The sequence below is a fragment of the Bos indicus genome, chromosome 4 (genome assembly GCF_029378745.1).
Source record: "Bos indicus isolate NIAB-ARS_2022 breed Sahiwal x Tharparkar chromosome 4, NIAB-ARS_B.indTharparkar_mat_pri_1.0, whole genome shotgun sequence".
Taxonomy (NCBI): Eukaryota; Metazoa; Chordata; class Mammalia; order Artiodactyla; family Bovidae; genus Bos; species Bos indicus.
Window position 1 is genome coordinate 5,632,070 of NC_091763.1, and position 24,977 is coordinate 5,657,046.

General features: G+C 53.1%; 1 protein-coding gene across 2 annotated transcripts in view; it reads left to right on the plus strand.

Annotated features, from left to right (window-relative positions):
• The window catches only part of GRB10 (growth factor receptor bound protein 10), a 219,951-nt gene that overhangs the window by 150,087 nt on the left and 44,887 nt on the right, over window positions 1–24,977 (plus strand). For both annotated transcript variants that reach the window (XM_070787419.1, XM_070787418.1), the window contains exon 6: window positions 3,388–3,529. In XM_070787419.1, coding sequence (XP_070643520.1) covers window positions 3,388–3,529 — 142 coding nt within the window. The remainder of the gene's footprint in view (window positions 1–3,387; window positions 3,530–24,977) is intronic.

Consider the following 24,977-nt stretch of genomic DNA (forward strand, 5'->3'; position numbering starts at 1 on the left):
TGGGTGAGACTTCAGAGATTGCAGTTTGGGGTTCCCACTTATAACCCCAGGATGGACTCAAACCGATATTATCATCAATCTGGGAGCAAATTGCAGCCCTGCTTCCTTGTCAGTGCTATTTGTTTTGTTGTGTAAAACTTGGAATGCAGTTAAGTCTGGGGCTTGGTTGGCCAGGAACCCCGCCCCCACCCCAGGGGCTCAACAACCTCAAGATTCCTCCCCCATCTTATCTAAGATGCTGCAAGTCTTCAGCTCACAGCAGGCGGTCACTCCCAGTCACTCCCAGTCGGGGCAGTGTCCAGGCAGGTTAGACGCAAGGTCAGAGGCCTGCTCTGCTTTGTCTCTGAAGCCTAAACAAGATTGTTTATCTAATCTCCCTCACAGAGGCAGACTTCTGAACTGGGTGTTGAAGGGGAAGTAGGAACTGAGGGATGGAGGCAGAGACTTCCTGAGGAAGAGAGATGATCCCTGGTGTCTAAAGTGGCCCGGCCCCTCCTTTTTTGTGACTGAATAATATTCCATCACGTGTGTATACCATGATTTCTGTGTCTGCTCCTCCATCACTGGACAACAGGGACAGTGTGCTCAAGTAGATAGGACCCACAAAGAAGGACAGTTACTCTGTGATTCCACTTCCACAAGAAACCTGAAAGCCCCAGGAGTGAGGACGCAGGTAGTGGAGAGGGCTGCCAGAGGCTGGGGTGGAGACGGGCGGTGCTGGTGGGAGATCCAGAGGGGCAGCCTGACCCGTGGACGAGGCAGCAGACGAGCTGTGTAGAGCCACCTGGGTTCGGGTCCTGTGTGACGTGTTCGCATCACACACGTGCACACAAGGTGATAATAATAATCAAGTGAAGAGGGTGAGCGTGAACGTCCAGAGGTGGTGGCCAGACCATGGTGATGGGTCACAGCGAGTTCTTCTCTCTAAACTCATCTAGTTGTACACATTGAATACACGGGGCTTCAAGCGTCCATCAGACCTCAGGGGTGGATTAGAAAAGAGATCCCGACAGTTGGGGTGAGATCCGCAGCCTGCGGGAGCCACTCCCAGGGCAGAGGTGGGGAAAGGCGAGTGAGGCTGGACTTGGGTTAGTTGGCAGGTCATTGCGGCAGCCTCGGTTCATGGGGGTGGGGATTCGGAAGCTGTTTCAGCGACCAGCCGGAGTGGTGCTGTCCTGACCAGGCATGGTGGAGGATGTGGAAGAGATCTGTCAGCTCCAGTTTGGAGAGGGTGGGGGCAGAGTGTCGGGGCACTTCAGCTCTGTTTCTGCCTGGGAGGCGGGAAATGTCGGGGCCAGCGGTTGTGAGGTGGGGTGATGGAAGACCTCCTGGGCGGAGACTTCTGTGAAACCCAGCAAACAAGCTCTCTGTGACCCCCACCCAGGCCCCTGCCAGCTCTGGTGGGTTTTCAGGTGGGGGTAGGTAAGGGGGTGACATCTGGTGCCTCTCTGGGCTTCTAGGGGAAGGCGTGCAGTGTGCTGGGTCTTAGGCATCTGTTGGCTGGAGCATCTTCTGGGTCTCCTTTCCTTACCTTTTGGGGAGGGAGCTTTCCCTCTGCTTCCAGAAACTTCTGTGAGCCTTCTTTGCAGCCCAGCATCCTAAGTCTTCTGCAGCCAGATGACTCTTTTGCCCAGGGCGGCCAAGTCTGTCTGGAGAAGGGGACCAGAGTAAATACAGAGCTGTCTGCAGCGGGGCACAGCAGCCTGGGTGGCCTGGGGTCGCTTTCTCTCCTCTCGGCTTCCTGCGCTTTGTCACATCCGTCCTTCCAGCAGGTGGACCGCTTTGCTCCCTCCACCAGCACCCTCGTGTTCTGAGCTCCTGGTGAGTTCAGTCTGGGGGGAGATAGTCTTTTCTCCTCTGAGCTTCTCTGGGTCTGGAGGGTGTCAGCTGCCCACATGTGGCGGCCTCGGGGAGGCCCAGTGGGATGGAACAGCAGCCCTGGTGACGGTGCCTGAGGCTGGACTGGGCAGAGGGCAGATGCGGTGCAGGAAGGCCTGCTTTCCGGCCAGCTAGCTGCCCAGGACCCTTGCCTGGGATCCTGGCCGTGCTTGTCCCTCCGCTCCGGGGCTGCAGGTTCTGAGTCCCACGGGACGGATGGGCTCATGCGAGGCATGCCCGCTGCTGGAGAGTGGACCCTGGCTCCAGGCCAACCTTTTCTCAAGTGATGCTTCTCTTTATTTCAGTCCTAGCGTTTCTAACTGTCAGGTGCCTTGTTAAAGATCAGGTGACCAGTATAGGATGCCCAGAGGCTCGTTTTGTGAATGGGTCTGCTGAGGACTTCCTGTGCTCACAAGCACCTCCCCTGTGTGCTAAACCCCTCCTGTGTATGAGCAGCTAATGGAGCGGCCACTGCAGCCTCACTGAGGGGGTGGTGTGGCAGCTTCTCATTCCCAGGTAAGGAAATTGAGGCACCGGGGGCAGTGACTTGGCCCACACTTGGTGAGTGGACACAGACCCAGATGAGGGCTTGAGGAAAAGTCCTCCAGCTCCTGGATTTGGAGGGGTGGGGGCCAGAGCACTGGGGGCAGCTCAGCTCCATCTCTGCCTGGGGAAGGGAGAATCAGGGGTGGGGGTGATGAGACTGTCACACTGCTGGAGAGGGCTCAGGGAGGCAGGTGCTGAGCAGCAGCTGGAGGCAGTGCAAGGCGATGATCAGAGGAGGAGGAGGGACTGCAGTGAAGCTGGGCAGGGGGCCGGGGGTGCATTCTCACCTGGACAGGTAGACAGGCACGGCCCCACCCCTCCTCCCGTCCCTGACCTCGCCCCCTGCGCCTCAGCTCCACTGATGCTGCTCATCAGAGAGGGATGGATCCCGTGGCCACAGGCCTCTTGAATGGGATTCTTTTCAGTTATGTCTAATATCACGTAGTTTTTTGCTTTGAGTGATGCTTGTGAACTACCGTAAAGGAAACACGGGACTTCTTAAAAAAATAATAATTTATTAAGGTAAAATGCACGTAGCGTAGACTGAATCACCACATAGTACATGTTCGGTGGCAGGTGGGGCACCCCCAGGACTGTGCAGCACGCCCACCCCAGGCTATTCCCAAGCGTCTCCCTCCAAGACCCTCCCTAAGCTCCCTGGCACATGGCCCCGTGATTATAGGAAGGGTGTTCATCTATTCCATCTGTCTGCTGAACTTTTTCATCTTTCAAATCTGAAACCCTGTCCCCATTAGAGCCTGACTCCCCGCTCCCCTGTCCCCAGCCCCCACCCTCCACCCCCTTTCTGAGTGTGCTCATTTCGGGTGGTTCATTGCAGTGCGGGCCTGCGGGGTCAGTCTTTTGCACCAGGCTTACTCAGCAGGGTGTCCTGGGCAGATCCCCCGATGTGGGCGGCAGGGTCCCTACGTGGCAGCTTCTGATGGGCGTCATCTCTCCACGCAGGCGCCTGCAGGAGGAAGACCTCCACTTGAGGACCTCGTCGCTGCCAGCCATCCCCAACCCCTTCCCCGAGCTCTGCGGCCCTGGGAGCCCCCCTGCGCTCACACCCGGCTCCTTACCTCCTGGCCCGGCTGCCGCGAAGCAGGTGAGCCCAGCCTTGGTTGGAGCGCCAGGCCGCTCGTGGGTGGAGTGAGGACGCACAAGCTGACCCATGGCCTAGAGAGGGAGGGAGGGACACTGTGGGGTCTTCACTCTTCATTCTTCTCCTGGTGCTCCCACAATTGTCGCCTGGCAGGGCTTTTCAATCTGTCAGCCAAGATGTTGCTTAGGTCTGGGAGGTTTTAGAAACCATATTTAGGACATTTTAAATGTTTTTATGTTATACAAAGACTCCCATAAAAATGATAAATAATACTAATCATTTGGTGTGGAAAGATGAATTTCATTCTCTGAAAAAAAGTCACCACTGTCGTCTTCGTCTGGATAAATGAGGCGTTAAACCTGGGCTCTCCCAGGTACCTGGGCTGGACGGTAGTTGAAGAGTTTGTAACATTCCTGACTTTGAGTAGGATCTGCTCAGGGTGGAGGGATTTCAACTTGGCCCAAAAGGTGACAGCCACCTTTTAAACCAGCAGTTTCTGCCGTAAAGTGAGACTGGGAGGTGCCTATTTTATAGACATCATCCCCAAGGGAGGACGCAGGCTGAGCTTCAGTAAGTCAGGTCAAAGCACCAGTCATCACCTTGTCAGAGGGATGGGCCGGAAGCTCCTCCCCTCCCGGTTGGCAGGGCCTGGGCCCCTGTGGCTGGCAGGCTTGCGAGGGAGACCAGCGATGCTCTCTCTACCATGGGGTCTGCAGTGTGTGTGCTCAGTCATGTCCACCTCTTTGTGAGTCCATGGACTGCAGCCCACCAGGCACCTCTGTCCATGGGATTTGCCAGTCAAGAATACTAGAGCAGGTTGCCGCTTCCTCCTCTAGGGGTTCTTCCTGACCCAGGGATCGAACCTAGATGTCTTGTGCCCCCTGCATTGGCAGGTGGCTTCTTTACCACTGAGCCACCTGGGAAGCCCCGTGATACTCTACAGCCTGGTATAATAATAATGACAATAACAACAGTAATAACGACAACAGCAAAGATGACGGCAACACCTAACGTTCACTGAGTAAGGTCTCTGTACCAAGTACTGTTCTCAGTGGTTTATATATTTATGTGCAGCAGATACTTTTACTCCTCAGAACAAGCCTAAGAATTAGGTGCAAATGGCAGCTGTGTACTGCATCTGGGAAACTGAGGCCGAGCTGTGAGGGGTGGAGGTGGGGGGGGACCCAGAGTGGGTGGGGAGCTGGGGGGCAGTGTGGGTGGGGGAGCTGGGGGACCCACTGTGGGTGGTGGAGCTGAGGCGGCCCAGGGTGGGTGGGGGAGCAGGGGGCCCCAGTGTACGTGGTGGAGCTGGGCAGGACTTGACCCCAGGATCTGGCGCCCCTGATTTTAGCTGCTATGCTAGGTGTCCCTGGGCCCTTGGTGTTCCCTCTTTGCAGCAAGCATATTCAGAAAAGGCAAAGGCCTTTTCCGCCGGAACCACTCTCCTCCTTGTCCTCAGGCATCATGCACCACACATCCTCTTCCTCTGCAAACTTATCCCCAGGCCACATGGGCTCTGCACTCAGGAGGAAGACGTTTCTCCGGGGCTCGCCTGAGCTCTGCTGCCTGCTGACCTCACGCCTCGTGAGCCCCCCGTCCCCCGCACCCCACGTCACGCGCAGAGGCGAGGTCAGCGTCCCCAGCCGCGGCCGCGCTGGCCGGGCTGCAGCCCTCGTCACATGCCTGCAGTCTGTCAGGGACGTCTGTCTCCCTGGTGACCTTCTGCTTCACATCAGGGTCTAGACAAGCTGTCTGTGGATTGGCCATGGAGGTTGTTTACAACATTACCCATCCTAAAATAAGACCATGAAAATATTCTCTGGCTCTCCCAGTGGCTGGCAAGGAAACAGGCCTCCACCCCGTGGACTGTCCAACTCTGTGAGCAGAATCAGGTCACCCAGGGGCTTTGCCTCCTGTTTTTCTTGGGATCGGAGCTAGTTCCCCCACGAGAACTTGGCATCAGTGCCTCTGTTTCTGTTCCCAAGATAGCACCCCACTTTGGGACCAGCAGCCAGGAAGGATGCACCACACTTAGCCCTACTTGTAGAGACTTGGTGTTCTTCCTTGTTGTCTAACTGGCTCAAAGGGATGCCTCTTTGCCACACTTGGTCCTGACTTTTGATCTCCTGAAACATGTGTTTTGTTGGTACCACTGGTGTTGATGCCTCGCAGTCTCAAGCACCCTCACCAGCTCAGTGTCAGGCTGTGACGGGAGTGGGGAGCCTCCTTTGTCACCTACCTGAGGGCAGGAGAAACCCGCCATGCCCTCTCTTCCTGCTGAGTCGGAAGAGACAGGGATCAGCAACCAGTCGGAGCTCTGAAGTGACTTAAAAATGGATGCAGCGCCCTGGATGCAGGAGACTCACCTAATGCCACCCCATTCACTGGAAGAAGGAGGTCAAGAGGGAAAGAGGCAGCTGTCGGAAGGAGCTGGGTGCAGGGGGAGTTGGACGCCTCTCTCTGGTCACTAGACAAAGGGGGTGGAAGGAGTGACACATTCGAGCAGCCACTTGAAAGGAAGACCCCTTCTAGCCCAAGTTGCTGCGGCCAGAGGACCTGGAACATGGTACCGGCCCCCAGGTGGCGGGACCAGACGTGGGGAAGACAAGAGTCAGGGAAGGGGTCCGGGGCCCATAGGACGGTCTGCCAGCCACATGTGCAGGCCTGTGTTTGCCCTTGTGGGGAGTGGGCAGCCACGGAGTCCCAGCAGCCCTGGCTCTCTGGGCTGTGTGGGTGCAGCTCTTCCCGTGGGCCCCAGAGACAGACCCAGACCTTGTCTTTCACCCTGGGGTGAGGATGGCGGGTGCTGTTTCAAAGAAGCACTTCCTGAAAGTGCGCAACAGCAAGTGTGCTGAGTCACGATGAGTGTGGACCCTGGAGGGGACCTGTGGAGTGGCAGAGGCTGAATTAGATCCTCTGAGGGTCACTTGTGTGTCTGTGGTGGGCTCTCTGGAAAGCATGAGAATGCTTCCCTCCCGTCTGAGACAGATAAGCGAGGCGGCCAGTCAACCAAGTGATATTGACAGGTGGTCCCATGCAGGTCCTGCAATCCCACCGGGAAGGCCGGGATTTTTAGCATCTGTTTCATGGCGGTTGCTGCACATTTAACTGTCACAGCACCACTCCACACGGCAAGGGGGAGACTGCTTCCATAGTGGGTAACCCCAGCCCACCGGCCAGGCACGGTGGCAGCATGTGAACTTGGATGAGTCCGTCACCCCCGGGGTCCTCTCCGCCCCTTGCAGGCCCTGGCGCTGCACCCTCTGGGCTTGGAGGAGACCCCTGACTGTCGGGCCTCCTGCGAGGGCTGAAGGAACCTCCTGCGAAATCTCAACCACTAGTGTTTCTCTGGACTATTAATATCTTTTTAAATATTAATTCTTTCAACTGGAGATCATTTATGACAGCATTGAACATCTCAGTAGCTGTAGCTGTCAGAAGCACTGGAACACTGGACACTTAAATTATCTGTGTCTTTCATGGGAAAAATGCCCGTACTTTTACCAAAAATCCAAGTGCGTGCCTTGCCCAGTGTGGGTGTTTGTGATCGGGTCCGGCTGCAGAATGAGGGGCCAGGAGAGCAGAGCAAACAGCTGCCGGGGTCTGCACACAGACAGGCTCAGAAAGGGCGGCCTCTTTTGCTGGATCAAGAAGTGAGTTCCCTTGGCAGATGAATCTGCTGATTCTTGCTGTTGCTGTGACTTGAAATTTCTTTAGGGAAAGTAAAGAATCACAAAATGAACTTTTGGCCTGATTACCCTCCCTGATGGCTCTGTCATAAATGCGTGTGATTAAACACCCTCACAGTTCATCCCGTGCAGAAGCTGCCACGTGCATGGAACGTGAACACCTGTGCTTTCGTAAAAGCCTGTGGACATTCGTGGAGGGAACTCTGGTTCCATTCTGTGGTCTTTAAATGTGTCTCTTCTTGCAGTTTAGAGTGTTTTATGAAGTCACAAGGTTGAAAAGTACCTATCAGAGTTTTCAGTCTTGGTTTGAAGGGGTTCCATGCTTTGGCAAAGTCTCCTCCAGCTGCTGGGGCAGGACCGGGTCCATGCCTTTCCACGATCATGAAAGACTCTCAGCAGAGCCTTCCATACTCACGTCCCCCTGCTGGCTGTGGCCTTTCTTGTCTCTGCGTCTCTCCTGGCTGGTCTGCCCACGCCTCGGCCTGGTGGGCACCCCTTGCTATGCAGCCCGGTGCCTGCCTGGAGTCTGCCCTTCTCTTTCCCACCATAGCTGTTTCATCCCTTTCCTGGGCTCTTGTTTCCTTCTCTTAACAAGCATGAAGGAAAAGCAATTTGAGTAATAAAAAAAATGTTTTTTAAAAAATTACAAGAACCACTGGAGGAAACCAAGGAAAGGCGTTTTGAGTGTCTCCAGAGAGAGAGTTCAGTAAACATCCGCCCACACCCCTCCTGTCACTGCTGTGCAGCCAAGTCTCTGCATTTCTAGGAAAAAAGAAGACAGATATGACCTCGTTGGGAAAGATTCTGAGTGGACAGCCTCCACTGGTAAATTTTATTTTAGAACCGAACACTCATGATGAACGCGGTTTGTTTTCCCTTGCCCCAGCACAGCTTCATCGTTGTAATCCCACACGGAGTTGCTTGGGAATCAAAGCGGCGGTGTCTCACCGCCCTGTTTCTAGAACCCTGGATTCTCGGGGTTCGTTTGTATCAGGAAACGCTGCACAGGTCCAGATGTCAGTGTCCTGTGTGACTGCATCACAGGAAGGGCAGGTGGAGACAGCTGGCCTGTGGTGGGGACGTCATCCCCTCCAGACGGCGGCAGTGCCGTTGTGACCGGACCTCGGTGTTAGGACCACTGGCTTCGTGCAGACCATGGTCAGCGACAGTGGTAGACAGCGCCATCTCCACTGCGGCCCTTGGCCTCCTGTATTTTATCTGGTTCTGGACAAAGCAGATCTAATGGCATGTATGTTTATATTTGTTTAGACTTCCCCTGTAGCTCAGATGGTAAAGAATCTGCCTGTAATGCAGGAGACCCAGGTTTGATCCCTGAGTCAGGAAGATCCCCTGGAGGATGGAATGGCAACCCACTCCAGTGTTCTTGCCTGGAGAGTTCCGCAGACAGAGGAGCCTGGCGGGCCTCAGTCCACGGGGTCACAGAGAGTGAGACACGACTGAGTCTCACTCTGCGACTTTCACTTCATATTTACTATCCCGCAAGTGTTCTGTGTGTCTCTTCCGTGATCTCTGCAAAAAGCACTTTTAATAGCTGAAAGTTGTTAAGGAGTGTGTTTGGGGGCTGCACTCAGACCCTGGGCAGGGCTGGATATTTGCATGGTTTCCAGTTAGCTGGCTGTCCTGTGTGTGGTGCGTCCCTGAGTGATGTGATGTAGCGTTTGTCACATTTTGATTCTTCCGCAGAAGCCAGCTTTCTAGCCCAAGTCCGTGGTGTTCTGCAGCTCCAGCCGTGTGCTGCTGCATGTTTGGGAGGGCCTCTGTTCCCGTCAGGGCAGGGTGAGCTTCGTAATTTCTCAGCCCTGACTCCACACCAGGTCGTTGCTGGTGTTCCGTCTGCGAGCGTCCCCCACCTGGGTGGTCTCCTGCCCAGGTGGGCAGCTGCTGGCTGCAGGGACTGTAGGGCCAGGACTGTGGTGGGGACACAGAAGGAGCCAGCTGGTCCTGCCTGCCCCATCCCTGTGGTTGAACACACCGTCTCTTGGTCTTCAGACACCATGGCTGCCCTAGCAAAGCTCTGGCTGTTCCGAGGCTCTTTCTAGGCATGTAGCGGTGTGTGGCCTTGCAGCGCCCACAGAGCAGAGGCGGAGGAGGAGATTCTGGTCCATTTGATGTAAGGAATGTTCCATGTGTGGTGCTGTGGGGGACCACTGCATGGATGTAGGCGTGGCGAGTAGGGTCCAGTGGTCACATCCTGACTTGGGCCCAGGCTCAGGCTGCCCATCACCTGCAAGTCTGCAGCCCAGCCCCCCTCAAACCTCCCCGACATGGTCTCCAGTCTGGGAAGATGACCAGGAGGGAGCACCCTGGTGACAGTGACCAACAGGGCCTTGAGAATGCGTCCCCAGAGGGCACCCCTGGAAGCCGACTGCTGCCTGCTCTCATCTGGCACGGGTCCAACCAGGAAATCCCTCCTCCACCACTGCTTCCATCTCACGGACCCACTCCCCAGGGTGATGTGGGAGGCTTCCTCACACCTGGGCACTGCCACAGCCCTGCCCTCAGGAGCCCAGGAACTGCTGTGAGAGACAAGTGCCCGGAGGCACCAGTGGGTAGACATGGGACTTTCCAGCTGCAGGAAAAGCACCAGCCAGCAAAGCAGCTGGGACTGGAGGATGAGGAAATGGTACCTGGGTTGAAGGCAGAGAATGTTCCAGAAAGAGGGAGGGAAGGCAATCAGGAGGGACACGGGGTGAGATTGGGGGGCCTGGAGGCCTGGCAGGGATCCATCTCTGCGGAGCAAACTGTACCGAGTGTCTCAAGACAAGCAAGGCAGATTTTCTTTTTTTTAACTGAAGTATAACCAATTCACAATGTTGTGTTATCGTCTGCTGAACAGCAAAGTGATTCAGCTATACAGGTGTATGTACATTCTTTTGCATCTTCTTTCCCATGATTGTGCATCACAGGAAGTTGAATATAGTTCCTGTGCTAGACTGTAGGACCTTGGGGTTAGCAGGCCTTGTTGTTTATCCGTGTTATCTACATTGGGTTGGCCAGAACGTTTGTTCAGTTTTCACAACAAACCCCAGATGACCATTTTGACCAACCCAGTGCTAGTTTGCATCTGCTAACCCCAACCCCCACTCCATCCTGTCCCCAGTCCCCTTCCCCTTGCAGAAGTCTGCATGTTGGATTTTATGCACAGGATGGCAGCTGTGGGGACAGCCAGGTAGGACGAGGACACAGCAGGAGCTGAGGTCGGGGACTGGATGGATTTGTGCAGAGCAACAGCGCATGGTGACTTCTTGCCTTTCTGTAGCTTTCTTGTCTCTATGATAACTTGCAGCTCTGCTTCACTCCTTTAAAAATATGTCCAACCCTGGCCTTGGGTGTTAGCGCCTAAATTCCATTTTCTACTCAGCAGTCAGGGCCTCACAGGAGATGCTTGATGGATGCAGGGGGTCCTGTCATGGGGACCGAGGAGCTTCTCGAAGGGCAAAGGTAACGGAGCAACTCAGGGCCGTGGAAAGGGCAGCAGGGGCCACCTTACAGACCAAGGTAACGTCACCAGCAACGGCCAGAGGGGGCGTCCCGAGAAAGAGTCCACTTCTGTGGGGCCAGAAACTCAAACCAGGACCCAGGACCTTCCAGTAAATGCCAGGCTCCTCAATGGTGTTGAGGTCCTAGAAGACCCCAAGAAACGAGAGATCGGGGACAAGCAAATCCAAGGAGACGTCTAGCTGATGGAGACCAAGGAGACGCCGGGCAGCTGAAGGTGGCCAGTGGGCCCAGAGGGGATCCTAAATTCAAAGATTGCCTTTTGGGGACTTCCTCGGTGGTTCAGCAGCTGAGACTGTGTGCTCGCAATGCAGGGGGCCCAGTTTCGATCCCTGGTCAGGGAACTGGAGGCCATGTGCGGCGATTGAGAGGTCACATGCCACAACTGAAAGAGTCTGCGTGCCCCAACAAGACCGAAGACCTCGCAGGCTGCAGTAAGACCCAGCGCGGCCAAACACACACCCGCGCACGTGTTCTTAGGAGCTGCCTTTTCCAAAAAGGATGCTACTCGGACACTGGCTAAATTTGACTGAAGTATGCAGACAGCTGATGGTAATGTGTGGATGTGATTTCCTGATTCCAGTCCTTGAACTGTGGTTAGAGTTGCTGTTTTTAGGAAATGTACATCAAGTTGTCCCGGGCTGCAGGGCCAGCTGTCTATGGCTCACTGTCCTGGGCAGGCAGGGACAGAGGGTAAGAAGATGATAAAGCCAACGGGGCTACTGGGGAGCCTGCTGCTGCTGCTGGTTGCTTGCTGAGTTGTAACCGACTCTCTTAAGACCCTATGGGCTGCAGCCCGCCAGGCTCCTCTGTCCATGGGGTTTCCCAGGCAGGAATGCTGGAGTGGGTTGCCATTTGCTCCTCCACGGGATCTTCCTGACCCAGGGATCGAACCCACGTCTTCTGCACTGGCAGGCGGTTTCTTTACCATTGAGCCACCTGGGAAGCACATAAACCTAGATGGAAAACATGTGGAAAAATCATTGTACTAGGTTTCACACATTTTGCGTTAGCCTGAAATGTTCTCAAGATAAAATGCTGAACAAAGAAAAACAATGCGAAAAACCCAGTAAGCCTCTCTGTGCACAGATTTATGCAGGGTGCTTTTCCCCAAGAGGAGCAACATCCTAGAAAACATAACAGGAGTCCATCACGTCCTGTCACAGTCAGTACAAGTCCAAGGGAGACAAATGCGCACACCCTCCGGCCCTCCTGCCCCAACCAGCGACCCCGAGGGGTGAGGCGGCCGCCCTGGCTGGTTCTCTGCGACGTCCGAATCAGAGCGCTCAAACTGGTGCTGCTGGCGAAGGGAGACATGGCCCTGTCCTGGGAGAGCGTCAGCGAGAACACGCTGGTTCCTCTTTCCCTTCCTCTCACGACGAACGCAGTAGCCACAGTCCTGTTGGCGTAGTGGGACGTGCTGAGTGGGTCTGTCTCTGCCATGCTCAGCCTCGATGCCAATTCATATACACCGCAACCAAGGGAAAGAAATTCCTGCAGTGTTAGTGTCGGAGCCTCAAACTGTGAAGGGTCCTCAAGTAAAGAAAATGTGCAGGACCATAAGTAAAACACTACGTTTCCTCCAAGGCCGCGCCAGCCCCAGAGGGATGCTGCTGGCTGGTCTCCTTGGGACTCTGTACCAGGATGTCCAGAACCCACAGGAGGAAGGTCTTGTCACCAAATCTGCGCCGCTGGAAGGCTGACTTTAGATGCCCCCTTTTGGCCTGGGTAGGTTCTTTGTGCAGATATTTGGGGGTTTGATAAGCAGGCTCTGTAAACAGCAGTAGCACCTTTTCCTGACTTGTTGCTGCTCCAGCTGGGTGGTCAGCTGGCAGCCGTGTGGTCTCCAGTGTTTTTTCTTTTTCTTTTGGGGGGTGTTGGGCCAGGATGTGGACTTCAGAGAGCAGACAGCACCCTTCCTGCTCAGGGCTTTTCTGTCTGGAAACAACCCGTAAGCAGCCATGCAAAGCTGAAGCTGTTGTTGGGAGGATATTCCTTCTTTTATGAAAGAGAGGTTTTGTGTCTGAAATCTCAGCAGGTTCTGAGGGGACCTGGTTTGCATGCCACAGGATGTTCATTGGTGCCCACGAGGCCCTCACAGATACAATTCCTGGCCAGAGGTCAGCAGAGAGGTGACCCTGGCCCGTGGCCGTGTGGTATGGGCTCCAACCTCCTGCTGTGGCACCTCTCCAGTCCTGCCCAAGTCTCCCCTGGGGGCACACACTGGTGCCCAGGGCACGGCTGGCTAGGAGGGCGAGCCACGGCGGCTCCAGCCTGCTGCCAGTGCCCGGAAGGATGCTGCCCAGGAGCCAGCCTGGCCTCCCAGCCGGCCTGGCTCGGGGGAGCTGCCAGAACAGAGGTTAAGGAGGACCCGTGATCTGTGCTCAGCAGATACTTATCATTAGTAACCGGGTACCAAGCGGGGGAAAAAAATCTTCACTTTATTCCACGCACACTGTTTTATGTACCAAGAATGTCATGAGCCTATGAAATGCGAGATGATGAAACTGAACTGTGTTAGTGAAGGAAGGGATGTGGGCCCTTCAAGAATCAAAGGAGCATCTAGTGCTAATAATTCCTAGTCATACACTAACTCAGGTGTCCTCAGCCAGAGTAAAAAGCAAAGACAGCGTCGGGGATGCATAAGAAAAACCATTCTGGTAGAAAGACCTGAAGAGCGTAAAGAAGGCCTGTTTGGTGTCAGTTCTCACTGGTGCCGTGCTGCCATGACTCCTGGTTATTTTTAGGGTGGTTTTGGTCAGAAGCAGTGGAAGTCTCCAAATCCATCTCACCCTGCTGAGGGGTTCTTGGACCTCTGATGAGCATGGCTCTCTCTGGATCTCAGGTAAGACTGTTCTGTCTCACCTGAGTGACCAAGGAGCCGCTGTTCCTGTTCTTTTAGGAGCAGCTGGGTCTGTGACCCCAACCCCCTGAAGGCCCTTCATGTCTTATTCTCCGTGTCCATCTTCTCTAGAGTAATTTGGAATTCCCCTAATAAAGACAAGCAGCTTGTATAACTCTGAGGTTGTCACGGCAAGTGGGCTGTCACAGAGACCAGAACAGATGCCCTCCTGCTGTGGCAGAGGCCCTGGTGGCATCGTAGGGACCTGCTGCCCAGCGGGCCAGGTCTCAGGGACCTTAAGGAGGCCTACAGAACTCCCAGCTGGGTGCTGCTCTTTTCTCTTTATCCTGGATACCAGTCCACTTACTTTTATGGGTGGGGTGCTTGTTTTAATTTAGTTTTATATTGTCTTAGTCACTGCATCAACCCAATATGCAACCAGGAGCACACATCAGATTCACAAACTTGAAATCCAAACTCCTACCTAAAGATTTCAGAATAGGCAGGGTCCCTTCCCCAGGAAAGACTCACGCAGACCCCCGAGGTGTCACAGTGGGAGCAAGAACAGCCTCGGGGCCTGGGGTCTTGGGCGGCGAGGGGCTGTCACTGGGTTCCAGGCTGCTGAAAGGTTGAATTTTATGGGAACCTAGAAGAGGCCAACCAGATTTCACCTCTGAGCATGAGAGGTTCCCCCTTTAGAAGAGTGGTTTTGGCCTTATAAAGCTGCTGTCGAAAACCATGTGGTTCTGGTTTAAAAGCAGAGACATCTGTGCTCTAGAGCAGGTACCCAGAGAAGGAGCCAGCCTCTCCAAGCATCAGAATACCATGAACAAGGCATCATGATTTATTCACTATGCTCCAGCAGTTATCAGCTCTTTAGAGGAAGAGCTGAATTAGGGTCTTATCCTTTATTGCATATTACTATGAACGGTATGGCACCTCCCTCCCCAGTTCAGACGTGAAGTCCTGAAACCCCTGAGACCTTTGACTATGACTCTGTTTGGGAATAGAGTAGTTACAGATGTTAGTCATTAAGTTAAGATGTGCTCGTGCTGGAGTAGGTGGGCCGACCCAGTAGGACTGGTGTCCTTATAAAGAAGGGACATTTGGACCCACACAGAGGGGAAAGCCCTGAAATGCAAGCAGTGATCAGGGTGATGTTTATCTGCCAGCGATGGCCAGCAGGTCCCCAGGAGCTGGGGGAGAGGCATAGAAGGTAACACTGCTCATAACACTCAGAGGGGACCACCTTGTCTCTGATGTCAAGTGTCCAGAACTGTAGGATAGTACCGCTGGGCGAGCCACCCCATTTGTGTGCACGTGTGTGTGCTAAGTCGCTTCAGTCGCGTCTGACTCTTATGACCCCATGGACTGTGCCCACCAGGCTCCCTGTCCCTGGGATTCTCCAGGCAAGAACACTGGAGTGAGTTTCTGTACCCTCTTCCAGGGGATCTTGCCAACCCAGGGATCGAACCTACAGCTTCTGCATGGCAGGCGGATTCTTCACCACTGAACCACTGAGGAAGCCCTTGTATGTACATAGACGGAAATAAATTCTAGGTGGCATAAACTGTTAATAAAAATTCAACTCCTGGTGGGAGCTCCCTGTGCTTGAGACCCAGGATTGGACTTTGGGTCTTTATTCCAGCTGATCCCAGAGCCATCCCCTCCATGGGAGAGAAGTCCATCAGAGGTTGACTCCCCTCCCCCAAAGGTCTTCACAAAGCAGTCTCTCCTTCGTCTGCATCCTTCCAGAGAAGCTAGTCTGTTCAGATAGACCACACAGTTTGGCAAGTGGGGGCATTGAACACAGGGAAGAGTAGGGACTACACTGGCCTGACTTACTACTAAGTCACCTGTGCTCAACCAGGGGCCAAAACATGAGTTGTTTTAAATTATAAAAGTAACACATGCTCACAGGAAGATCGAAAAGTGAAACTTAAATAGTACAAGGCAGTCTGCAATAAAAAGTAAAGTTCCCTTTCTCCTCATTGCCCAGCTCTCGCCTCATTCTTCAGGCATGAGCAGTGTGGATGGATGTTGTCTATCTTGTCCAGAATTTACCTGTGTTATCACATTTCCACCAAAAACCTCCTGGCACTCCACTGAGTGGGGATCGTACTTGGTTTAACCTAACCCTCTTATGACAAACAGTGTCATTGTTTGCAGTTCTTTCTTATTGTAAACAAAGCTGAAACGAACATTCTTGCATATGGGTCTTTGGTCACTTAATGGTGGAGAGCTGGGTGGTTAGGTAGATGATGGGTAGGTAGATAGATAGATATACTGGTAAACTTAGATTCTCAGCACAGCAATTGCTGATTAAAGGCTGCGTGTGTTTATGACTCTGTGTGTGTGTATGAAGCTCATTTTTATAATTGTCATCAGAGGGCTGTGTACCCTGTATGGTACAATGAGAAAGCCCTGGAGCCTGGCTGACCCCTGCTCAAGGAGCAAAGGAACCCAGTATGGGTGTCTTGTGTCTGATTTCACTGCCCCCGAGCGGCAGCTAAGTCACTCCCCCGTGATGAAACCGACTCCAAGCAATCCGTCATTTCCATTGGCTGTTTCTGAAGCTTCAAGAAACTCTAGAAGGTATTTACTGAGCCCGTCTGGGAGCAAAGAGACAGACCCAAAGGGAGGTTTGCAGCAGGGGCGCTTGCTTACGCCGTCGCGCTGGAAGCCCCTGAGTTGGAGACCCCGTGGCCGCAGGGCGGGGTAGGGTGCGTGCTGCCGCGTTCAGGCACTTCACTCTTTCTGGCGTTGCATCTTCTGAGTCCATCTTGGACAGAGCCTTGTGCTTTCCTGGTTGTTGAGGAGCTGGTCCCACTGGCGTTTGGCTTACATTTCGCCCCTGCGGATCCCTGGTCTAAGGTGAGCAGAGCTGAGCAGCCCTGCTGCTCGTACAGATGGACGGTGCTGCAGCCCAGGGATCCAGCCTCAGCCCTCAGCAAAGGGTTTCCCTTCTGTGGCCTGATTTTAGTTACGAAAATGCAGCAAACAGGGATGCCCACTGATAACCAATGAACATGTTCTGCTTTTTAAGGAACTTCTCAGTAATTACTGTCACTAACTCTTGATCTTTAGCGGTATTCTTGTAATCTCACCATAATGGTAGATAAGTTGACTTTCCCAAAAATCAAGTGTTATTGGTGGTACAAAGGTTATTAGTATAAGGTCATTCCTAGCAGATATGTTTTGGAGGGGAGTTGAGATTTTGAGAGTGAAAATTGTATCTACAGATACGAATTCTTGACTCTTAATAAAAATGGCAGCCCCGCCCAGCAGCCGTGTGGGGTTCACTGTCCGCATGGTCTGGACCCAAGGAAAGCCTAGAGGTTGTGGTCCCTTTGTAACCTAGCCACTCATGTCTCTCTCAGCTCCTCGGATTTCACTTTTTTCTAAACTTCCAGTATATCTGTCAGTCTTCAGGTGTATTGTGTTCTTTGCATCCAGCTGTGTGTCCTCCCCTGCCCGCTCCCTGCTAGAACAACGTCAGCACAGTAGCAGGGCAGCGGCTGGGACGCCTGTGCTGGCCCAGTAGGCGCGAGCCAAGGTCTGCATAGGATCTGATATTGCGCCCTCATTGAGCGGGGGGAGGCGGGGGTCGGGGGATGCTGCTCAGGGCGCAGCTGGAGGCCCCCTCGTCCCTAAAGACCACGTAAGACCTGCCCTGCCTCTCATGTCAGACGTTCGCTGAAACTGGATGCTGGTAAATGCATTGCAGAGCTTGAGATAAAGATAGCACATTGGCCTGAGGGCAGAGCCACCTTAGTGCGGCTCCGGTGGTCTGGGGGGCTGATCTGTGGGGTGGCCTGCCCTGCCATCACAGAACAGAGGGACAGGCAGTGGCGAGGGGATGCCGCGTCGCGGCTCTGTCTGATGGGCTCTCTGCGTGGCCGCCGCGCAGTGCTCCGGCGTGGACGTGGGCTTTCCGAGGGCAGGTGCCGCCGCACACCTGTGTGAACTGAAGCGCGGTCTTTGCATTCTGCACATTTTCCTGACCCCGACCGGGGCTGAACACCCTGGTGCCTGCGGATTTGAGGTCCTAAACCTCCTGACAGTGAAAACAGATACTTACTGGGGAAGGAGGAGGAGCCTCTTGGTGCAGAGCGCTGTCTTTGTGACCCTGCCCCCTGTCGGTGACGGCAGGCGTGAGATGCTGATTGAGGAGGGACCTGTGTGTCATTATTGTCACACGATGTGTTTTTTAAACTTTTACTTTGAAATAACTTCAAACCTATAGAGCAGCTGCAGTAACGACACAGAGCACTCCTGTAGATCTTGGCTCAGATTCCCTAGTCGCTCACATGCTGCCCCATTTAAACCATTTTCCTTGCTCCTGTACATGTATGCCAGTGTGTATCAATGTGTGTATAACAGGAGGCACTGTAGCACACAGCACTTACCAAAATCAGGGTGTTCGCATTAATAAGTGCAGGGATCCAAACCTTAGTCAGAGTCTCTAATTGTCCTTTAAAAAACATATATATATATATTGGAATATAGTTGCTTTACAATGTTCTGTTAGTCTCTGCTGTACAACAAAATGGATCAACTATGCATAGACCCACTCTGTTTTGGATTGCTTTCCATTCAGGTCACCACAGAGGGCTGAGTAGCGTTCCCTGTGTTGCACAGCAGATTCTCATTAGTTACTATTTTATACATAGTATCAATAGCGTATATACGTCAGTCCAGTCTCCCAACTTGTCTCACTGGCCCGCCTTCCCCCGGGACCCACACATCCTCCCAGTGTCCTTTATGGCTTCTTTTTTTCTGGTTCATGAACCCATACAGGTCCCACCTCTGTACTGGCCTAAGTGTCTCTACTCTCCTTCCACGTGGGGCCCAATCTGGCCACTCCATGTCCTCTATCACGTACGCGGTGACTAGAGCCCTGTCTTTGCTTTGTAGGAGGTTTCTTTGGGGCCCCTTCAGGCTGTACATGGTGGGCAGACCACAGGCAGCTGCCTCCTTCTCGGGGCGGGAGTTCAGGACGCTGTGATGCTGGTTTCTCTTGTCACTAATGTTGGTATGCATTAGTCCTGTTGGCTAGGTTTCTCCATTGCGATGTGGCGTCTTTCCCTTGTAACTAGAAAGGAGTTGAAAGGAAGAGAGCTTGGAGCCATGTTACACGCGTCCTCCTCCAAACTCCTTTGGCTGGTTTTGTCAAATATTACCGGTTCCCGTGTGGCGACTCCCATTCTGGCGTTCATCTATCAGTCGGCCTTCAGCCGTGAGGATGAGCAGCGCTTCCCTCCCAGCTGTGTGTCTGTGTGTGCGTTTATTCGTCATAAGAGCAGGTTAATGGTTACTGGATCCCGTGACTCGTGGCCACGGCAGTCCTTGTTTGGTCTGACCTCACATTGTCCCAGTGATGTGGGGCCATCCCGGGCCCTGGATTATGTTCAGCAGCACTCATGCCTCTGCCCACAGAGGATAGTAGTGCCCCCAACACACACCACTTGTGACAAGCAGAAATATCTCAGACGTGGCCAAATGTGCCTCGGTGGGGGTGTGGGGGGTGTCCAGCCCCCGTCAGGAACCACTCAGGGTGGGAAGGGGTACTGCTTTCTCTACTACATTTTATGATTCATAAGAGAGAACGTGGGTTCAGTTCTTCAAATAGATTAGCCAGGAGAAGTCTTCAAATTTGCTTTATTTCTCCTGGTGGCTTTCTTTATCCTCCTTTTAATATGAGGAATAGAACCTGTGCAAACCTGTAGAATAGTGGTGAAGCCCACATGCCCCCCACCCAGACCCCACAACTGTCAAACCACACCCCCTTGTATATTATATTGTTCTGACCCAAATTCCAGCCATCATATCGTTTATCTATACATCTTTTAGTCTATTTCTATAAAAGATCCAGACTGTTTTCTTAACCATACTATGAATACCATTGTGACACCTAATTCCTCAATCTCACTTTTGAAAAACTTTGTACTCAGGTAGGAATTGCATTTACACTGCATGTCTGCAACCCTAGTGCCATGAATTCCCTTACAAGACACTGCCACCCCAGGGAAGGGCTTGGCCGTGGGAGTTTGCTCCCCCGGGGGCTCTGATCCACACTGAAAAACCCAGTCCCAGGCCACCTTGCAAGTTTCAGCACCACATTCATCCCTCAGGGCTGCCTGCGCCCAGCAGAGCTAGAGAGAGAACCCAGTCAGCAGACCCCTTACAGGTCATCTGGTCAACCCCTGCTCTGGGCATGGCACAGCCTTCACCACCCCCAGGATGGACGGGCCATGATGGGGCCTCTTTTCTCAAGGACCATCACTCCTTCTCATCGTGGGCTTCAGCTGCTTGAAATACAAAGCAAACTTCAAATTCTTGGATTTTCAACTGCTTAGACCAGAAACGGTTGAAAGCCCCATGGAAGTCTCTGAGGTTAGCAGAAGCCCAGGGTGAACTTCCTGCCAAGTGCTCCCTCTTCCTGAATTGGTGCTGTGGACAGTCTTTGTCCTGCAGCCTGTGGGGAGTGGGATCTTTTAGGCACATGATGCCCCAGGAGGAGGAGTCGAGAGCAGTGTGTCTGGAGTGAGCGTATGCGGAGCATTTGCTCTGGGCTGTGGTGTTGCATGCATTTCTGTGAGTGACACTCACCATCAGCCTGTGTAACATCCCTCTGTTTGGGGTCGAGGATCTGGGGTGGGATGGCTCGTGCAGGGAGTGGAGAGCAGGAGCTTGAATCCCATGCTGGCAGCTTCTACAGTCTCCGTAATGATGCACTTAGAAAGCGTGGGGTTGGGGGTGGGGAGCGGGGTGCCTTAGACATCCAGGAGAGGGGGGCCAGCACCCAGCGCTTGCTTGATGACTGCTTATTTAATGAGGGGTGGAGGTTCGGAGATGCTCAGAGGAGACCTGTGCTTTAAGGAATAGTATGCATTCTGCCAAACACATGTCATCTCCTTTCTTGGAAACATTTCCCCTATTAGAGGTGGTACTCTGGGGAAATTGACATCCGGCCATTTACCCTGAGAAAATAATTCATGCCACACTCCAAGACTCATGTAAAGATGTGCCAGGACACTCTGTGAGAAGCAGGATCACTGAGAAGCCACTGAGTGGGCAGCCCTGGGACAGCACCGCCTTCCTCACAGCCATGAGCAGAAATCCCCCACTAGCACTAAAACACCAGAGAAACACAATGACCTGGGTATAACGTGATGTTGCTGGTGTAACGTGAAGCTTGACACCACGATTGCAAAACCTCAGACGCCGTCTGAGCCCAGTGGTGTCCATGCATCTATTTATAAACAGCTGTGCAGGAGAAGACAGGAAGGACACACTCGAGAACTGTAACTGTGAATCTGGGAGTTGTCAGCCGTGGTCACATTCTTTCCTTTGTCCTGTATGTGTTTTCCAAACATGTTACAGTGAAACCTGTGAGAAAAGATGAATGTGTCTGTGTTCCCCTGAATGACTTGGGTTAAACGTGGCTATATTTCAGTACAAACACGACTGCTGCTGTCGCTGGTGTAGGGCTGGTTGACCAACTAAAAGTTATACTCAGATCAGTCCCCCTGTTGGCCAAGGGTCAACTGTATATGTATGTGTGTATGCATGTATGTTTGTGTATGTACATTTGTGTGTATATGCATGTGTGTATATTTATATACATGTGAAGGACAGGGACGCCCGGCGTGCTGCAGTCCATGCAGTTGCAAAGAATCAGACATGCCTTAGCAATTGAACAACAAAAATGTATGTGCATGTGTCAGGAATGTCCCCTCTATATGATCCCGTCTGATCCTGACTTGGCATATCCTGGAGGCCACCACCCTTGTCCTTACACAGAGCTCAGAGCGTGGGAACACCTGTGTCGCCTGTGCCCTGAATGAGGTCCTCTCCTTTACGTTGTAAAGCAGCCATCCTCCACAGGTCTCAGGGCCACAGGCGGGCAGGCAGGACGGGGCACCTCTCGGCAGAGACTCGCACACACCCTGCATGACCCGGAGCCCAGCCATGGTGCCTAATCCTGGAAGCTTGCGGGGAGGGGAGCCTTGTAGATGAGAATGGCTTAGCGCAGGGCTGCAGAGTCACAGCAGGTCGCTGCGGTGGAGTGGAAGCCTCAGCTGTGCTCTGGGGCCCAGGAAGAAGGGAGGCAGTATGGCAGGCAGGGGGTAGTGCCTCCCTGGGTGAACAGGCAGTCAGAGCAGCAAGCCGGGCCAGGCCCCAAGCACTGTGCAGAGAAAGAGATGTGAACAGACACTCCCAGGACAGCTCAGGACCCTGCTAGTGGGGGGCCAGGTGGGCCCCCAGAGCAGCCCTGTGCATGCAAGGACTCTGATGCCCAGAGAAGGGCTGAGAATCTTCTCTGAGCTCCATGGAAGTGGGACCTCGGTTCCTCTATACCTCAACAAAAGAGAATAGGATTTGCGGGGGAAGAGGGGCAGGGGTGAACCATTTTTGACGGTTTATTGAATTTGTTATAATATTGCTTCTGTTGTTTATGTTTTGATTTTTTGCCTTTAAGACTTGTGAGATGTTAACTCCCCGACCAGGGATCAAACCCACACGCCCTTCACTGGAAGGCAAAGTCTTAACCACTGGACCACTGGAAAGTCCCTGGGATGTTTTTAAAACAGCTGTTATTTTTATTTCCTGTAAGATACCACTCTGTACAAGTTGCTTTTCTCAAAGTAATAGGCTGTATGTATCTATCCTAGGAAACTTGAAAAGAAATATAGGTGAGCCAGTCAAAACTGATCCTGCCAGGTAGTGACTTGGAGGTGCCAGCAGACAGCCTTGTGCCCTGAATCTTGCCCACGAGCACCAGGCAACGAGGGTGTCCCTGGGGGGCTCCAGATCTGTGCTTGAGTTCCGGGAACTACTTTGTGAGTTGATTTAGAACTTTAACTCCTTTAGAAAGGATTGAGAGGACTTACAATATTTTTAATTGTCTCTGAAACCTTGAAATCAATAGATTATAACACAGACCCTTGTTTTTTTAAAAGTCCCTTTGGGTCCGCGTTGTTGAACAGAATGATGCTAATGATGTTGCAGCGTATGATGGGCCCATGTGATCGTCCGTAGCAGTTGTCATTCCTTGTGGCTCAAAAGAACATCAGTTTAGAACAGAACTGAAAACAGAAGTCAGTGGAATTACATTCTTTTCACTAAAACAAACTCAGCCCAGCCCTGGCCCTGCCCTAATCTGAAATACATCTAATTTCGTCCACATTTGCTAGGCCTGCCCCACATGGGGGCTCTGAGGGCCCCCGGGGTCAACAGCCTCGTGTAGCTCCCGAGAAGCCTCTTGCAGACAGAGAGAAAGGCAGTCAGCAGAGGCCCTGCTTCAGACCTGGGCCCCAGTGGACCCGTCTCCTCCCTCTGGGAGAGTGGTCCTCCCGTCTTGGGGCTTGCACCCTGTGTCTGGTTGGGAGAGAGGGATGCTGACCTTGGAGGGAGTTCGCGTGGGGCCCCGCTGTGGCCTCTGCAGTGCTCAGGAGTGACCGCCACTGCCCAGGCACCACCGGCTTCGCTGTTTTCCCTCCTCAGAAGCCCGGCCACACCAGGATTTCCTCCGCACCTCCCAACCCTATCACCCAGTCTTCCCTCCCTTTTGATTTTTTTTTAATTGAAATATAGTTAGTTCACAATATGTTGGTTTCATCTTTACAACAAACTGATTCATCTTGCCTGGAGAATCCCATGGACAGAGGAGCCTGGCAGGCTGCAGTCCAGAGGGTGGGCAAGAGATGGAAATGACTGAAGCAACTTAGCACACGGAAAGCACGTGTATATGTATCTCCTTGTTCAGATCTTTTCCATCGTAGTTGATTACGAGACACTGGATATAGCCCCCTGAGCTGCGTGGTCGGAGAAGGCAATGGCACCCCACTCCAGTACTTTTGCCTGGAAAATCCCATGGACGGAGGAGCCTGGTAGGCTGCAGTCCACGGGGTCTGTAGAGTCGGACACGACTGAGCGACTTCACTTTCACTTTTCGCTTTCATGCATTGGAGAAGGAAATGGCAACCCACTCCAGTGTTCTTGCCTGGAGCATCCCAGGGATGGGGAAGCCTGGTGGGCTGCCGTCTGTGGGGTCGCACAGAGTCGGACACGACTGACACGACAGCAGCAGCAGCAGCAGCTGCACGGTAGGACCTTGCTGTTCATGTTTTGTACGTAGTGCTCTGTATCTCTTACCCCCAAACTTCTAATGAACCCACCCCTCCCTTTCGCCTTCGGTAACCCAAAGTTTTCTGTGTCTGTGAGTCTGTTTCTGTTGTGTAGACGAGTTCACTTGCACCATTTTCTGAGATTCCACATATAAGTTACATCGTATGGTATTTCTCTTTCCTGCCCTGCTTCACTCAGCAGTCTCTAGGTCCATCCACGTTGCCACAATGGCATTATTTCACACTTTTTCGTGGCTGCATAGAATTCCATTGTATATGTACCACATCTTCTCTATCCGCTTCTCTGACGACGGATACTTAGGTTGTTTCTTGTGAATAGTACTGCTGTGAACACTGGGGTGCACGTGTCCTTTCAAATTAGAGTTTTCATCTTCTCTGAATACACGCCCGGGGTGGGATTGCAGGATCACATGGCAGCTCTTCTCCTTAGCTGTTTTTAGGAACGTCCATTCTGTTCTCCACAGCGGCCGTGCCAGCTCACAGACCCACCCACAGCACAGCAGGGCTCTCTTCTCTCCATGTCCTCTCCTTTGTTAGTTGTCTGTAGACTTTCTGACCCATGTGAGGTGCTCCCTCACTGTGGTTTTGATTCACATCTCTGTAATCAGTAGCGGTGCTGAGCATCTTCTAGTGTGGCCTCCCTTTCAATATTGATCTTCCCGCCTGGATGCCCCCTGGTGGCCCTTGGATACAGCCTGGCTTCTCCCTAAGGGTTTACCCACAGGATTTACAGCAGGCTTCAGGAGTTAATGAGAAGCCCAGCATACATCCTCACTTTGAAAATGTATTTAAGCAGGAACCAGAGAGCTTTTGAACTGAGAAGAAAGTTGGATGATAAAGAACTGAGACAAGCGCTCAGCTCAGACCCAGCAGGCTCTCTGGGTCCTGTGCCGAGGACAGGCTATGTCCTCGGCTCAGCCACAGCACTGAGAGGCCACCGACCCCCCCAGGGATGCCCGGCACCTCGGCTGACCCTGGGACAAAGCGCTGAGAGGCCTCCGTTTGCTGTTTTCAGGGGTTGGTCTCTGCCAGTGTCAAGAGTCTGCAGGATTTGGACAAGACTCCGACCTGCAAGGCCCCAGCAGGAAATGTCTGGTCCCCGAAGCAGAAATAAGGGTGGCAGGAGGGAGGTGCCCACTGTCTGTCTGCCTGTTGAGGGCCGTGGACATGATGTATCTTCAACCCCAGCTCTTCTTAAACTCCTTCCTGCAAGTTTGCACAGATCCAAGCTCTTGCTCCCCTCTCTG